The sequence below is a fragment of the Diospyros lotus genome, chromosome 5, assembly GCF_014633365.1.
Source record: "Diospyros lotus cultivar Yz01 chromosome 5, ASM1463336v1, whole genome shotgun sequence".
Taxonomy (NCBI): domain Eukaryota; kingdom Viridiplantae; phylum Streptophyta; class Magnoliopsida; order Ericales; family Ebenaceae; genus Diospyros; species Diospyros lotus.
Window position 1 is genome coordinate 38,817,135 of NC_068342.1, and position 19,029 is coordinate 38,836,163.

At 31.1% G+C, this 19,029-nt stretch overlaps 1 protein-coding gene across 1 annotated transcript; it reads right to left on the reverse strand.

The window, feature by feature from the left end:
* Positions 1-14,066: 14,066 nt before the first annotated feature.
* LOC127802248 (LOB domain-containing protein 17-like) lies at positions 14,067-14,528 on the reverse strand. Its single transcript, XM_052337961.1, has one exon. The coding sequence runs from the start codon at positions 14,526-14,528 to the stop codon at positions 14,067-14,069; it is 462 nt and encodes a 153-aa protein (XP_052193921.1).
* Between the last annotated feature and the right edge of the window lie 4,501 nt (positions 14,529-19,029).

The window sequence follows — 19,029 nt, forward strand, 5'->3', positions numbered from 1 at the left end:
CACACAAGACACACGGTACCCAAGTCCCATACCAACCTATCGCTGCCCTAAAAGGCAACATATATCTCCAACAAACCTGTGCGCGTTATCCCAGGTCGGTACTTCCGTCACCCAAATGCTCGTGTCGGTCCTCCCGACACCCGAACTGTAGAATAACCGAGCCATAGGCTCCATCGGAACGATCTTCCCTTCCGAGACCTGTGTATAACCAGTAACCATGCAATGCGCATAAAATGCAATAGCGTAGTGAGTATCAACGTGATACACTGGCGCTCATATATCCAGACATCAGGTCATGCTCTGCCCACATAGTAAACCACACGCGATACATATACCCGTGCCAGATGCAATCTAACCATGCTAGAATGTCCGTGTCCAAGCATACTCAATAAATGAATATCCTAACATGCATCTTGTACCCATGTGCACATCAAACCATGAACAATAAAACAATATATCGAATCATGCAGTAAGTCACATAATGGCAGAGTTAGTCAGTAGTGTCCAGCATCAGTCAATGGTCAGTGAATAGGAGTATTCACCTGACGGTCCACTTTAGGGTCGTACAATAGTCTACTCCACGTCACCAAACAGCCGACCCTTGCCCCATTGCTTGATAGTTCTAGCCGACCCATACCCGAGAAATCCATAAATAAACCCGCACATCTAGAAACCTAATCCCCAAGTTAGGTTCGGCATCATTCCGAAAAGACTGAGGGCGGTACAAACTCCCGTAGGCTTTCAACAATTAAAGTTTTAGAAGTCCCTGATTTAATTTAAATTAAAACAAATGAATAATAACTCAATAAATAATGTTAGGCGCCGAATTAGAGTAAGGGAGTGAATAAAATATTAGAAACTATAGAGACTCTCACAGGAGTTAAAGAACATGAGAAGATGGTTATGATCTTGCATTTACATGGTCGTTTCTTACCTTTCTTGCACTCCTACTACGAAGTAAAACATTTCCTAGCAATTAATAAAATCATTGCTTACATTAAGTAAATCTAACCGTGTAATATAAATAATTGAGCCGTATAAAATTCTTAAACATATAACGTTTTTAATACTTTTTACCCATGTAGACACACTGCAAATAAAACCCCAATGAATCTCCTATTTATTTTAAATTAAATCATGCCAATGACATCCTCAATTCATATAATTAATATGCGAAACGAATTAAGAGAAGGCAAGGGGTTCACAAAATGGAAAAAGATTGCAAAGGTAGAAGAGAGCTTGCCTCGTTTTAGCAAATTCCAGCATTTTTACGCTTGAATGTCACCAAATTAATACATGCTGTAAATTAACATAAACTCCCAAAATTAATAAAATCGGACCAAAAATGAAATTTCAACCATACAGAATGTTTAATACTAACTTCTCTATTTACCTGACTAATTAAACTGCGATTAAACGGAGTTTAATCTTCAATTTTCTCCCAAAATTGGCCCCTGCGCACTGCTTCTTCTTCTCTGTAATTTCCTTCCTTCGTTTGCTGTTAATTCCCTTCAATTTCATACAATTCTCGGCCTTTTAAAGGGAAAAAAAAAGGGCATCCAGAAGCTGCCGCGTGGCAGCTTAATTGAACCCACCGCCTTGCCCAAAACGTCGTTTTGGACAAGGTTTTGGCTGAAATCAGCCAAAACTCCTTTCAGAGCGGGTTCAAACCCGCGACCTGCCACTTGCCCCTTGTGCGCGCGACCATCCGCTCTAGTTATATATTTTCTAACATATATATGCCTTCAATTATATTTAAACTGACTTCTAATCACTTTCCAGCTTTTACACCAGCACCCACAGCTTTCCATTAATTACACACGAGCCCTCTTAATAATTTCCCTTACACCTGATCTTCTGTAAATTGACACTTGCACCCCACATCCAATTTTTCTCTTATTACACTTACACCCCAAATTTCTAGAAATTCTTTCAAATTACTTTATTTTAATCTTTTCCTAAATACTCCCCAATAAATAATTATTTTCTCAAAATAACATAAATAAATATTTTCTTAAATCTCCAAATACTCACATAAATTTATATTTTCTTTTAACCCACAAATATTCAATAATCACCACAAATACGATAATTAATAATGATTAACCATTCCTAAATAATTTAATTAATTACCTTTTATTCCCTATTTTTCTCAAAACCACATAAATAACTATTTTCTCTTACATTCCTAAATATTGAATAATACCCTCAAATACCGATTTAAATGATTATTATTTATTTCAAAATTTCAAGATGTTACAAGCAGAATCTCTGGGAGCGGGGTCATCACAAAGTAAATTTAAACCTTATTGTTGCTGAGCATACTCGTATCTTGGTGAGCAATGTAACTTGTATTGGAGAATGATTCTAAGGTTAAGAGTTCAAACCTCGATTCCTAGAGAAATCATGAAGACTACTAGAGGTATTCCAAAATACTTTATTGTTTTCATTTGTTTTCCCTTTTTGGTTTGGCTTCTCATTTTATCATATTCAGATTTTTTTTTTTTTTTTTTTTTTTTTTGTCTAAGAGCCATATTAAAGATTTTAGATTCAGATTTATATAATTTTAGGCAATATGGCCAATTTGCTTACAGATTTTAGATGTTGGGTACGGTGAGTTCTGAATGCATCACACGACTTTTTGTGATATAGTTTATATTATATAATTTTTTAATTACAGTTATTATAATATATTTGGTTTGTGTTTATATATCTTTAGTATATATTTTTTAAAAGTGATATTAAGGTTATATTTAGTTTATATTTGTAAACATAGTCGTACATATAGTTTAAGTTTATATTCATACACTTTAGAAATTAACAAGAGGCTATGTAAATTTTCAATTTGACATCAGCAATCTTATAATAAATTATCTTGTGAGATAGAGATATGTTAAAAAGGTATGATGTACAATCTAATGTGTAATACAAATCAAACATATTACCATATATCACTTCATTTTAATATTGTTGGAGATTAATTTGGCCTAACGCTTATATTAATAAATCTAGACCTTATTATCACCGAGCTTCTTTGAATTTTGATAAGCGTCTAATTTATCTTGAAGAGTTCGAAGGTTAAGAGTTCGAAACTTGGTGGCAGAAAATGTCAAAAAAGTTTAAATGTATTTCAAAATATCTCATTTTTCTCATTTGTTCCTCCTTTTTACTTTTGGCTTATCATTTTATCCTATTTAAATTTTTTTTTCTAAGAGCCATAATAAGAACTTTAGCTTTGGATTTATATATATTTAGCCAATATGGCCAATTTGTTTATAGATTTCAAATATTGGATGAGGTGGGGTTTGAATCCCCCATCAAAACATTTTTTTATGATATAGCTTATGTTATATAATTTTTTTAATTTATATCTATTACAATATACTTAGTTTCTATTTATACTTCTTTGGTATATATATTATGCATGGTAAGTATATTTATTTTTATATTTAGGTTATATTTAGTTCTTATCTATAAACATATTCATACATACAATTTAAGTTTATATTCATACAGTTTAAAAATTATCAACGGCTTAATATATAAGTAGGTCTTTGAACTATTATGAAATGTAATTTTTAGTCCCACAACTAAATTTTGGCATATTCTCTCTTTTAACTATTTTTTTGTCACTTTAAATCCTTTGATTAACTAAGACTTTGTAATACCTTAAGAGTCCAGAGAAAAGTAGTATATATCGAGGATAAGTAAGAAAGGAAACAATACCAGCTGAATACCTTTTGGGCTGAATGTAGGCAAGGAACTCTAAGATTAAGCATGCTTGAGCTGGGGAAGCTCAAGGATGGATGACTCCCTGAGAAGTTCGCGTAAGCCCATTAAGGTAAATTGTTCCAATCCTTCCTATTGCTCGATGCAAAATGTTACAGATGGTATCATAGCCGACTCCCGAGCCTCTGAGCGCTGTGATGGGGCAAACCTCAGTGAGAACGCTAAGTCCCTAAGGGGGTATATGTATGCACCTTAGGCGAATCCCACATCAACCATGCAAATGGGGGAGATCTAGGACTAGTTGTAAGATCACATGACGAGGACGTCATGTGCTCAATGGGGGAGAATGTAATACTCCAAAAGTCCAGAGAAAAGTAGTATATATATCGAGGATAAGTAAGAAAAAAAATAACACCAGTTGGATACCTCTTGGACTAAATGTAGGCAAGGAACTCCGGGGTTAAGGATGCTTGAGGTAGGGAAGCTCAAGGATGGGTGACCCCCTGAGAAATTCGTGTAGGCCCATTAGAGCAAGTTGTTCCGATCCTTCCTATTGCTCGATGCGGGATGTTCCGAACTTAACGACTCAATTAATAGTGACGTGTAAAACTAAATCTCTTTAACTAATTTATGTATATCAAACTAAATTTTTATACATCTCTTAAAATAATCACAAAAATTTAAAAAAAAAAAACTCCAAATTTCTCAAATCCCTAACATTTTTTCTCTCCATTTCTTCTTTATTCTTTCTTCTCTTAGTTGAACACCTCCACCAATATTTTCATCTTTTTTCAGCTAGCCACCGCCAGCTAGCCACCGCCATCATCACAGTCACTCCTCTCTCTTTCTCTAGTTGTCTGGCCACCACAGCACCTCTCATTTTCTCTTTCTTTTCTTTTTTTTTCTGTCTTACTCTTAGCCTTACACCACGACCACCATCTTAATCTTTTTTTCTTTTTGTTGGCCACCACTTCTATCACCAATTCACCATCACAACCACTCTTATCTCTCTCCAAAAAAAAGAAATTAAAAAAATATATATCTTCATATTGTAGCACAAACCCATTGTTTGCCTTAAAAGCCACCAACTACCAAAGTAAAATCCACCTAATCACTCCAACTACCACTGCCACCTAATCACTTAGACCTCACTCCACCACCATTACCACCAACTACTTCTACGCAAGTAACGCAGTGAAAAAACACCCATCAAAAAATCCAACCCACCACTCCATCACACCAAAACTCACTTACTAGAAAATGCAAGACTAAATAAATTTTATATACAACACAATTGCAATTAAATGGAAAATTGCAACAAAAATTAAAGAAAATTACAAAAAATACAGAATGTCATATTTTGCTTAATTTTCTCGGCGACCAAATGAAGAGGTAATGTAAACCAAACCCCATCCATTAATGGCAATAATAAAAAAAAAAGAACCAAACCTCTTTGAGAGAGGGAGAGTGAGAGAGAGATGAAACAGCTGGTTGTGGTGGTTTTGGTTGTTTGAGACATAGAGCAGCCGATTGCAATGGTGGTGATGGTTGTTTAAGATCGAGCGACTAGTTGTAGTGGTGGTTTTGAAGGTTTTGGTTGTTTGAGATAGAGCGACTAGTTGCAATGGTGGTGGTGGTTGACCTAGGATGAGTGTTAGTGATTGTGGTGATTTTTGTGTTTGAATATTGGAGAGAGATATGGGAAAATTGAAAGTGAAATAAGAAGGAGAAGAAATTGTTGACTTCTTGGTATGACTTAGAGTTTCAATTGCGACAACGACAACAATTAGGGATAGTCGATACCATAAAGGAGTTCGTGGAAGCAAGCAAGGCAAAATCTAGTGACATACTTAGAAGGGTGGCAGTGGCAGATGGAAAGGCGGTGGTAGATAACGTCTTGGATTTAAAAGTTGTTTTGTAAAAATGTTTTCAATCCATGTTGCCCAAAATTTACTTACTTGTCTATCCTCCATCCTCTTCACATGTTTGTAACCCACGGATAGTTCATGCTTTAAGGGAGACTAATGTGAAAAACTTAAGTGATGAAAAAAAAAAGAGTTGAAGGAGAGAATATGCCAAAATTTTAATTGATAGGCTAAAAGTCACATTTATTAATAGTTCAAAGACTAATTAAATTATCTTATGAGAAATAGATCTGTTAAAAATAATTATGTTCAATCTTACGTGTAATAGAAATAAAACATATTACCATGTCACCCCATTTTAACATTGTTGGTGTTAATTTGGCCAAATGCTTATATAAATAAATCTAGACATTGTTGTCACTGAGCTTCCCTGAATCTTGGCGAGTATGTAACTTGCCTTGGAAAACGATCCCAAGGTTAACACGTTTGAGGCTCGATAGCATGAATGCAAGAAAAGAACAAAGAGGTATTGCAAAATACCTCATTTTTCAATTTTGTTTCCCTTTTTTGGTTTGGTTTCTCGTTTTACCAAATTCAGATTTTTTTTTTTTTCTAAAAGCCATTTTAAGAATTTTAGATTTGAATTTCTATAATTTAGGCAATATGGGCAATTTGCTTGCAGATTTCAAATGTTGGATACGGTGGGGTTTGAATCCCATTTTTATTATTCGTAGTTATTATAATATATTTAGCTTGTATTTATATTTCTTTAGCATATATTTAATGCTTATAAAATATATTTAGTTTATATATGTAAACATACTCATATATACTGATTAATTTTATATTAATATAGTTTAGAAATTATCAATTTACACGTAAATTTTCAATTCAATGTCAACAATATCATAATAAATTATCTTATGAGATAGAGTTCGGTTAAAAAAAAAAAATTTATCTACAACCTAATGTGTAATACAAATCAAATAGATTACCATATCACCTCATTTTAACATTGTTGCGGAAAAACTCTTACAGAACAAAACGGGTTAGTGCAATAATAATAATAATCGAAACCAGAATATTGAAAAACAAGATCACAAAGAGCATAAATATAGAACTTCCTGTAATGCGATTCAAGGCTCAGATCTGTGTTTGTCCAGATCGTACCACTCAGATAACACCAACAGAAAAAGACCACCAAACCACAGAGAAGCCCCAATATCCCAAGAACAGAAACCCTCAAAAGCTCAAACCCTCTTGTCGATTGATAACTCTCACCAAGAAACCACCTAGAAGGTCACTCACCAAAACGATCCACCAAGGATCAGAGAGCACCAATCATAGAGAAGATGGAATCAAGAACAGTAAGTCGAGAGCCTACCTTTGAGAGATCTGTTGGATATTATAAATAGAGACAACCCAACAGATCGACCAAGGAATCCACAAGGAAAAGGAAGACCACCGCCATAGAAAGAAGGATCAGGCCGAGAAAGGCAAGGAAGACTCACGAAAATCAGCCATCAAAGGAAACTATCCGGCGAACAAAGAGAGAGAGAGAGAATCGACTGTCAATAAAGGGAAACAAAGAACAAATAAGCCCTTTTATATGACATCTCTAGGGCAAGGCAAACAGGTAAATAGGCTTGGGCTTGGACTTTCTTAAACCTTGAGCAAAAGGGTTTAGCCCATTTCTCCCCCAAAAGGCTTAATAAAGGGGTTTATGACTCGACTTCTAAATGGGCTGCCAATGAGTGGTATTTTAAACTATACTTCAATCTCGATCCGAAGCTCATAAAGATAAACTCGAAACCTCATCATAGTTTTGGGCCTCATTAGAAAACATATACCAACAAACATTGTCGGGGTTAATTTGGCTACCACTTATATAAATAAATCTAGACTTTTATCATCACTGAGCTTTCCTGAATCTTAGTGAGCGTGTAACTTGTCCTGGAGAATGATCTTGAGGTTCAAGGGTTCGAAGCTCAGTGGCGGTGGTGAAAGCGAGAAAAGTTAAGAGGTATTCCAAAATACCTCATTTTCTCATTTTTTTTTGGTTTGGATTCTTATTTTACCATATTTGGATTTTTTTTTGCCAGGATCCATATTAAGAATTTTAGGTTTGAATTTTTATTATTTTAGGCAATATGGCTAATTTGCTCGCTTTATTTTAGAAATGTTGGATATAATTTGTCTTAACGCATATATAAATAAATTTAGTCCTTAATGTTACTAAGCTTCCTTAAACCTAGTGTCTAAGTTACACGAAAATGAAAATAAAAATAAATATGATATGAAATAGAAAAAAGAAAATAACATTTTTTTAAAAAAAAAAGTAAGAAATGAATATGTGGAAAAACGTGTAAATACAAAAAATATAAGACCATTTTGTAAATATAATTTTTAATATAAAAAATTATAAAAAAAATAGTTATTTAGTCAAACATAAATATAAAATTTCATCATCCATTCCAGTAAGTATAAATATAAATTTTATTATTTATGAAATCATGACTTAATAATTAAAAAATAAATATTAAATCTAAAGAAAAAAATAATCAAACATAACATGAAAAAGACAGAAGAACAAGATTCTGATTTAAATCCGAATCTCAGTTAAAGTGGTCGCTAAATACAATGAATGTGTTTTTATTTTTTTTCAAAAATTACAAAACTACTCCCAAAATATTTTCAAAATTACAAAAATAACCCTAAAACATTTGTTTGATATTTCTTGAAATTTTGAGATTTGAAACATTTTGTAAATGCCGAATCAACATTGTCACGAAGTTTCCAAGCATTAGAGGTGGACATATAACTTGTTTTTGAGAATGAACCCAAAGTCAAGGGTTCAAAACTCGGTATGATGAGTGAAAGGGAGAAAACCACTAGAGGTATTCCAAAATACTTTTTTTTTCTCATTTATTTTCCTTTTTTGGTTTTGCTTCTCATTTTACCATATCTAGATTTTTTTTCTTTTCCTAAGGGCCATATTTAGAATTTTAGATTTGGATTTATATAATTTTAGGCAACATGGCCAATTAGGTTAAAGATTTCAAGAAGTTGGGTACCATGTGGGGTTTATATTTGTGGGAAATTGTATATCTATAGTTTATATCTACATATAAATATATTTTCTATAAATATATTTTAGTTTTAAGTTTGTCTTTTAAAAAATATATATTTTAATTCATATTTTAGTAATTAAAAATATAATTCCTTTTATGTTTAAAATATAGACTGAGGAGAGTGAAAGATAACGGAGGGAGGGAGAGAAAAGAGAAGAAAAATTAAAATTAAAAGGGAAAATGGTTAATTTAGGTGATTTGTTAACGACAGGGTGGTCTGTGGTATTTCTAATAAGTTGAGTGTTGATGTCTGTATTTTGGCCACAAGTCAGAAGTGTACATTGTAATTTATTCAAATTTTTAATAAACAAGCTCACATCACTATAAGAAATTTGAGATTTAGCGACGAATTTTTAACGACGGACATTTCCTTCACTATTTTGCAACGGAACAAAGACAAAATTGCGACAAATTGCGAAAAAAAAAAAATTTGTGAGAATTAGAAACGGATTTTAGAGACGGAAAAAAATTTCATAGCTAACAAAAAAAAAAATTAGCGACAAACAATTATCCCTCCCTAAAATTAGCGACGGATCATGATTTTTGTCACTAAATTTTAATAATAAAAAAATAAAAATTAGATTTTTATATAGCAGAATTTATTTTATGTCGCTAAAATTAGCGACGAAAATAAATTTTGTCTCAAATTTTAAAATAAAAATTAATTTTAATATTAGTTTAAATAATTAAAATAAAATTTTAATTTATATTTTTTATTATTAAAATTTAGAGACGAAAATAACTTTTGGTCGCTAATTTTAGCGACGGAAACAAATTTCCATCGCTAACTTTAAAATAAAAAATTTAAATTTAAAATAAGTTTAAATAATTAAAAAAATTAAAAAATTAAAGTTAGCGACGGATTGCCCAAATCTATCGCTAATTTAGCAACGGAATATTCAATCCGTCGCTAACGTTAATTTTTTAATTTTTTTTATTTTTATTCAATTAATTTATAAATATTTAAATTTGGGATGAATATTTAAATATATAAATATTTAAATTTTATAAAAAATTAAATATACATTTAAACATGAGATGAATATAAAAATAATAATTTATAAAATTTAATTAAATATATTAATATTAAAAATCATAATATTACTAAATTCTAACTATATCAATTAATATATTTCATGTGCATTAAATAAAAAATATATTAAATATATAATGATTAATTATTTATAATATTTATTAAATGTGTACAAAATGTAAACAAACACTAAATTTGAAAAATAAATAAAAAGTTTAAAAATCATAATATTGTTAAAATTTTCATTATTTTAAATTTTAAAATTCATAAAAATTGAATAATATTAAGAGATTATATTATATAGAAAGGACTCTAGGAGTTATCTTGTCAATCTCTTTCTCTCTATAAATAGAAGAATTTTTCGCTAAACTAAAAAGTTTAAAAACCATAATATATGGATGACATTGTGTCTTATATTTGATAACAGTATCATATGTTACTATCTAATATATAGATATTGTAACACAATTAAATGTACAATTAAGTCATTCATAATAAATAACTAGAGAAGTGACATGTGTTATTCTTGTTAAAAAATAAAATATATATAAATATTTATTTAATATATTCAGATAGCGTTTTTTAAAATGAGCAGGATAAGAGAGTATCAAGATAAGTCCGAAATGGTTTTCAGATGAAGATATGGAATGGCTTTCCCCTTAATAGTTATACTATAAAAAAAACTATAGGGGTTAATTTTTATTTTTGAAGTTTAAGTGTTATGTATAAAACATTAATGTTGACCAAGAAAAAATAAATATATCTTTTTATCATTTATCCTCTCTAATTTTTTCTCTGAGTTATAGATGAAATTCAGCAATCTGGAATCCACTGTGTTAATCAGATGGGTTCTGCCATTAGCATTGTTCTACTCTGTAATTGGGAATCCTAAGTGCGGTGGAAGTTTTGAATTTTTATTTTTAAATTTTTTTTGTGAAACTCAAAATTTACCCTAATAATTTATAGATGTTATGTAGGTTTCATTTAATATAATTTTTATTTTTAAAGAAATTAATTTTTTAAGATAACAAACTATTAATAAATAATTTAATTTATCAAATTAATTTATTATAATTATTAGATTTATAATATAATTAAATTTTTAAATAAATATTAATTTAAAATACAATAATTTAAATTATTTTATTATCACATTTTAGATAAATACAATAAGATTTTATTTAAATTATTTAATAATAATATTTTATTTAAATTATATTTTTTATTATTTAAATAATTATTAATATTATTTTTATAAATTATATTTTTTTATTTAATTATTAAATATTTTTAAAAAATTCAAAAGACGAGAATCTCCCCATCTCTTTCCTGGCCAAATCCCCCCCTCCCCCCAAAAATCTCCAAAACCTCCCCCCAAAAATCCCTAAGTCCCCCCTCCTCCCAAATCTCTCGCCCTCACCTCTTTGGCTCTCTCGCCTTCACCTTTCACCCTCACTCTTTCATCTCGCTTGTTGCTTCGCCCTTACTCTCTCATCTTGCTCGTTGCCTCACTCTTGCCCTTGCTCGCGGCTTGCCCTCAGTGTCTCGCTCTCGCTCGTTGTCTTGCCCTCGTTATCTCGCCCTCGCTTCTCGGTTGCTCGCCCTCATCTCTCGCTTACTCGCTCTCACTTGGTGCCTAGCCCTCGCTCGCTACCTAGCCCTCGTTTGCTCTCGCTTGCTTACAGCCCCTCACCCTCGCCAAGGTTCTCTCGCTATGGTTAAATTATTTCTTTTTATATTTTATATTTTTATTTTACTTTTTATTTTTAAAATTTGTTTGCTACTCTTGTTAAATTTAGTAAATTTGTAGTGTTTTTAGTATTAGTTCATTTTTTTTTGTTTAATTTTTTTTTTCTTTTTAATGAATTATTAGAAATGTTCTTTTCTTTCTTTTATATGTTATTTTTCTTTTATGTTATTTTATTAAAAATTTACTTATTGCATTGTTTGCTGCTTATATATTTTTTATGTTTCTTTCTTCTTTTTTTTTGTTATTTTATTTGTTTATATGTTTTATTTATTTTCACTAAACTATTAGAAATGTTCCTTAGGATTGTAATTTTGTTTTATTTTTGGTTATATTTAAAGTTCAAATATTTAAGTATTAATTAACTATCTTCTTTTTTAATAATTTTATATTTTTTAGGATTGTAGTGTTTTTTTTTCTAACCTAGTAAAAATATTTTTTATTTTTAATTATTATTTTTTTTATTATTATTATTATTTTTTAATATGCTTTAGCGACAGAATATTTTCGTTACTAAATATTTTTTAATTTTTAATTTTTTTATTTTATATTAAAAACAAAAAATATATTTTATAAAAAATATTTTAAAAAATAGCGACTGAATATTCCGTCGCTAAAATAAATTTTTATTTTTTTATAATTTTTTTTAAAAAAATTACGACAAAAATTTGTCGCTAAATTTAAAAAAATACATTTAGCGACATAAATTTTTCGTCACTCATTTGTCGCTAAATTGGCGATGGCTCCGTCTCAAAAAAATAGTGATGATGACTTCAGCGACGGAAAAAATCCGTCGCTAAATCCATTATTTCCATCACTAAAATCCGAAAGTCTTGTAGTGCATCTCAATCATGAGTTCGAGCATAACAACATTCTAAACAAACAAGTTAAAATTTGAAAAGTTCAACTTAACTCCACTCATTTACTATATTCTACAATTTAGTTCAATTTTTTAGTAATATAATATTTTTTTAATAACAAATATAATATGTTATTTAATGCCATACCGACAATTATACTCGAAACATAGCTCAAAATTGGTCCTAGTGTTACTTCACGTTAGGAAACACTTGGAGAAATTCCTATATCCTTGATTTAAATGATGTACATGCATCAACCTTATATTACGAATCAGTTAATTACACAAGACACCCATGAAATTATGCCTAATTCAAGAATCGTTCTTGATTTTTGAAATTAATAACCAAAGTACTTTATATTAAAAAGTTAAAATAATTGAACTCTCATCGTTCCTCACTAAATATTTAAAATACACTAAAATCTCTCTCTAGTAATAGCAATGGTAGTAGCAAACCCCATTGCCTTTCACCCAATAATGGATGGGTTCGTCAATGGTCTTGGTTGTCCAACAACTACCAATTCCTTTTATCTTATTTTTTCTCTATTTCTCTCTCTCCTTCAATGACAGTGATGCAACAATCGTAGCTCTATTTGTCTATCCCACTCTCTCTCTCTTATCTTTCGAATTTCCTTTAGATTGAAATATCAATTGATATTCGTGGTATTGGCCCACTTCTTTACACCCTAGGCATATGTATATGATAATGATATTGATATATAGATTTTTTTGTAGTTGATTAGTAATTGTTTGTCTTAAGTAAAATATTTAACATGTACTTATATTAGTTTTAATAATCACAATTATTGCTAAAACTAATATGAAAGCGTATTGAACATGTTGATTGGTCAGACCACAAATTCGAACTATAAATTAGGACTAATAAATATTATCATTCTAAATATTATGAATAGTAATAATATTTTAAATTACCAAGAGAGTCATCCAACCACCAACAGTTCTCTTCATTTTTATCTATTTCTCTCTTTCCTTTCTCTTATGGGCGCGTGAAACATGCCTTAAATGTAAGATGTCAATCATAAGGCAGGGTGTTTTCAGCGAGCTAGCTAGTTAGCATAAACAAAAGCCTTGGTCTTCCAATCATTGTTATTAGAATTGGACCCGTTCAATACCCCCACAGGATAACCTCAGCGATCAATTGGGAGAGGTGGGCTAGTCTGGTCCCTTGTTAGCAATTCGACGAACATGAAAAATTCGGAACGGCAAAAATACGAGTATTATTCGGCTTAATATATTTTAAATATGGTCAAAAATTCAGTTAAATATTCGTCATTCGAAAAATATTCGATAAAGACTTAATTCGCAAATAATACGTTTTAACTAAATAAATTCGATAATAAAAATTCGACATATTATATATATATATATACACAAACATATTCCTAATAAATAAAAAAATAACTCATTAAACATAAAAAAAATAATTCTATATTTTTATCAATATTATAAAATAAGAATTGTTAAGATTTTGCAAACTAAATTAAAAGAAAGCATAAACTGAAAATACGTAAAGTCATAATAATCAGATATCCCAGGTTACACAACATTGAAAAAGACAATCACAAAATACACACATGAAATCCACAACGTAGTAATCTAATTCTCCATATGCTCATTGATGATTTCGGCCAAACACAACAGCTCCAAGCTCATCAACAGATTCAAGTTCTCCATATGGCCACTAGTTGCTGCTAGCGTCGATAGGGTTTGGATCATCCACGAAGAATGATCCATTTTCACCATATGGAATATGTCCAAAACTGGGTTCTGGGAGAACCCAATTTGGAACACCTTGCGAGATTGGACATGAGGTAGCAAACAAAAATTCCTGCAATAACGCGATCTGAATTTGCAGACAGATAACCTGTTGTTCAAGGGAAAACATGTGTGAAACACAACCATATATGGGGTCGTGAAGCCTGGCTTGGTTTTCATACCAAAGTGTAAATACAGCCCAATAACGGTCATTTTCTGGAAGTTGGGCTAGTAGCTTTGAAGCGTTACTGGCACCAAACACCTTATGGATGGCTGCAAAATGATCAGATCCTTGATCAAGGCAGAAGTAAGAGGCAAAGATGCACCCTTGGATACATTTTTTCCTCAAGAACTTGCGGGCACCACATGGTAAACCCGATCCCGACATGATTTTTCTAGTTGCTTTGGAGTTTTTTTTTTTTTTTTTTTTTTTTGAAGGACTGGATGCGGCAGAAGATGCGGGAGAGTGATGAGATTCGTGATAGAAAAAACATAAATAAATAAAAATAAAATAATAATAATAAAGATGCAAAAAATTTGGGGCTTACCTTGAAATCGACTGAAGGAGTATCAGGGATGTAGATCGGTAGAGAGGTGGCGGAGATGGAGGAGATGCCAACGTGGATTCAATCGATGGGCCGGCAAAGAGACAAGACAATGGAGAGGCAACGGAGATGAAGAAGATGCCGATGTGGATGAAAGAGATTGAGAGAAAGGGGTTGGAGAAAATCGTGTGAGATAAGAGTGAGAGAGGGTGGGGTTGGAGAAAATCGTGTGAGAGGAGATTGAAAGAACGGCGACGACGATGGGCTGATACCAGAGAAAACAAAGAGGGTTTTGAAAGAGGGAGGCCGACAGAGATGAAGGAGAGTGAGAGAGATGGGGTTTTTTTTAAGAATAGAAATGAAATTTACACAGTTTAAAATTCTAAGCTACCCAATATCACAAAATGAAAATTTTTATACAATCCAAATACTCAAGTCAGTTCCTTAATTGAATTAAAAAAAATCATAATTAAATGATCGAGACATAGATGATCCAATGCCAAGTCTTCTATCAAGTCACGAAATATCACCAACATCAATATTATCTGTTGCATTCTCCTCAAGACCTTCATCTGCAGCCTCCTCAAGTCTTTCATTAACATTTTCATCAAGCTCCGTAATATTTTCAAGATCAATTACTTTTCTGTCATGCATCTCAAAATTAGTAGAATTTTTTAACATTAATGAATTCACCCTTATATAGACAAGGTCCTCTAACATATCTGGTGATAATCTATTTCTCTTTTTTGTTTGTGCAGCTAGCATCAAATGCACTCCAATTACGTTCACATGCAGAAGCACTACATGGTTGGCTCAATATACGAATAGCAACCCTTTTTAGAATAGGAACTAAGCCTCCATTTGCTTCCCACCACACTCTTACACATAATGATCAATAAGTTAATTTTCTGTAAGATAAATAACTTAATAAAAATAGATATTAAAATAAGTTAAATAAAAGTAACATTACTTAAGAGGATGAGCAGATCTCATTTGTGCCATTGAAAGAAAATTAAACATATTTGGATGTCTCCCATCATAAATCAATAATTGGTTAGCAAACTCATTTCTCTCTGTAATGTCAACCAATTGTTCTCCCACAAATAATAAATCATCTCTCACTTTAGATTGATCATACCTTATTTTCATGTCATACATTAAAGATGGGTTAAGGTAAACTGCAACTGCATGTATCTCATGAAGTATATTCTCCTCTCATCTTGTCTCAAATAAGTCCCGTAGCTGCGTGTATTTGATAGGATTAGTTTTACATTGCTTCTTGATGGCAATTCTTGCTCTCTCTATTGCATCATAAATGTAGCCAGCAGTTGATCCATTACCATCAACTAATCGCAATATTTTAACAAGAGACTCTAAGGCAGATATAACCTCTTTTCCTTCTTTCCAAAATTCAATACCTTGAATTATGTCCTTCACATTTTGTGTCATTGCTCCTTTGCTATATGACAAGTTTCTCCAAGTTGCTGATGCAATTAAGTTTCTCAAGCCATCTTCAGCTTCTAAAACAGATTGAAGCATTAGAAAATGAGAAGCAAACCTAGTTTTGGAATATCTTTTCAAATCCTTGTGTGTATGTTCCCTCATTAAACTTAAGACAATGGTATGTCCGTACATATAATCCACAATCTCATTTACCTCATCAAATACCTTGCTTATCCATTGAACCTGATTATAAATATCTTTGAAAAGTAATTGAACTCCATGGGCTGCACACTTTGTTTTATATATGTGAGGATAATTTCTCAATTATCATATTACCAGCAAGTCCATAATTTGAAGCATTGTCTATAATAATTTGAACTACATTCTTAAGTTTAATCTCCTCAATGACAGATACAAGTAGATCTCTAAGAAAAGAACCACTCTTTCTATAACTCGACCTTTCAAAAAACTTTAAAAAGACAGGCCCTTTCGGAGAATAAGCAACCACATTGATAAATGAACGACCTTTCATGTCTGTCCAAATATCAGACATTAATGTGCATCCTGATAAACCCCATGATTCCTTCACTTTAGCTACATAATCTTCAACCATTGCTTTGTTATTCATCACTAATTTAGTTCTTAGAGTAGAATAACTTGGTAATGAATATCCAATACCAAAGTTAAAAACAGCCTTAATCATCTCAATAAAAGTAGGTGTTTGAATAACATTGAAATGAATATTATTCAAAAAAAAATGTTGAGCTATTTTCATATCCACCATATCCTTATCATTTTTGTTGTATATGATAGGTATTGAAGTTTGTTGTAAACTTGACAAAGTTTCTTGACTAGTTCCGACATTTTCAGTAGATAATTTTGTCTTTTTACTACCACCTCCAATAGCAATAACAGCTAGAGCTTGTACCTCATCTGGCACACTTGGACAAACCATAACATCACGCCCTGTTTGACTAAATAAATGCGATTTTACTCTAGATATACCACCAGGATACTCTTTTTGACAAAATTTACATTTGAATCGTCGATCCATATTATCAGCATACTCCCAAAATTTATCTCTTTGTCGCATTTCCTACATGTAATTTAATTTTATTTACTAATATGCATAACAATTAATTAACAAAGTTTAACATGTATAAGTAGAAATAAATTTATTAAAATTTATATAATTAAAAAAAAAAACAACAGATTCAACCAAACAGAATAAATAAACTAAGTGGATATGAGTATTGATCATGGTTAATTATGGGTGAATATATGATCATGGATGGATTTTCATAATGATCATGATGAATGAAAGGCTTGGGTTGAATATGAGTTGATTCTATTTATACGTAACAATTTGAAGCAAAAGTCTCTGATTATTTTATTTTATTCAAGTTATGGAAATGTCAACTTTGCAAAGCAAAGGTAATGCTGCAAAGTTAAAAAGATTCTATGTGTCCCCCAAATGATCCATATGTTACTTGCACGTACTCATGTTTTCTTCCTGTTAATTGTGAAGCTCATATTTATTCTCAGTGTGTTCTGGAATCTGGTCTAATACTGCTAGCATGTTTATCAAAGTTACAAAGATTATAATTAATTTGATAAAAAGCTCAAAAAAATTAGAGAGAGAGAGAGAGAGTAAAGAAACTTTTTTAAGAAATCCCATAAGAGATGGCTACTCATGGCGTAATCTATGAGCTGCCATGCCATGTGAAGTCTGGTGCAGATTATATACCTAAAGTCTTTTCTGTTGCTTGTTTTTTTTTCCTAAATTTTCTGTTGTTTGTTAAAACTCAATATTTTTAAATTTTAATTTTAGAAACAATTTAAAAAATCAATTCTTCAAATCTATCAATCTTACATTGTTTGATTTTAAAACTAAAAATTAATTTAAATAATGTAATAAAATATTCCCTAAATAATCTTCCATGCATATAAAAATGAAGATAAAGATGAAAAATCAGCATAAAAAAATTACTTCAAGAAATGTTAAGAAAACCACCAAACAAGGAATAAAATGAAGCAACTTACATAGAGATAAAGAAGAGTTGAAGTTATTGAACCTGAATCACCTAATGAGATGTTGAGGATCGAAGTGAAGAACAAATTCGTCGAAGAGAAATGTGAGAGTAGTTTATTAGATAGATGATAGAGAGAGGAGAGTAGATGAGTAGTTTCTGTAAGATAATTTAATAAATACAAAAGGAGAGTCGAGTGGAAAGTGGGAAGAATAATAGGTCATCGTGAGCATCATTAACTATAGTAATAATTAAAAAACATTTCTTATCAAACATCATAATTTGTTCTGCACATGGTTTGGGATTGAGAGCATACAACGAATTTTTCTATCGAATTTTTAAAAAATTCAACTAATACACGTTTTATACGTTTTAGATTTAAAATATGCGAATTATTTCGAATATTTTAAAAATACGTAAGTGTAATACTTTTAATAAAAAAAAAGAATAATTCACATATTTACTAACAAGGGTCTGATCTCCAAATTCGAATTCTCCCTCTAGTGAATAATACTCAGGTTTATCTCCTCATCACTAAAAGAGTGTGATGGCGGGACATTCGCTAGAGGACATCATCCCAAGAATTAGACTCAGTTCAATTGGTTAGACAGAGAGCTAAATCAATCATACTAGGCTGACTCAAAATAAAAGGAACCACTGATTCTTAAGATACGAATTTATTACATTTTTATAGAGATAAGATTTCCTATCTATAATAAAGCACAACTATATGGCCCAAGCTCCACAGAGTCGAGAACCAAAGCCAATTGATTGGACTCAAAACAGCTATGTCTTTCTAAGTAATCAATGAGTCCAGAACTCAAAAAAGTTCAATAACACTACCTCCTTTTCAGATATAATCAGCTTTTAC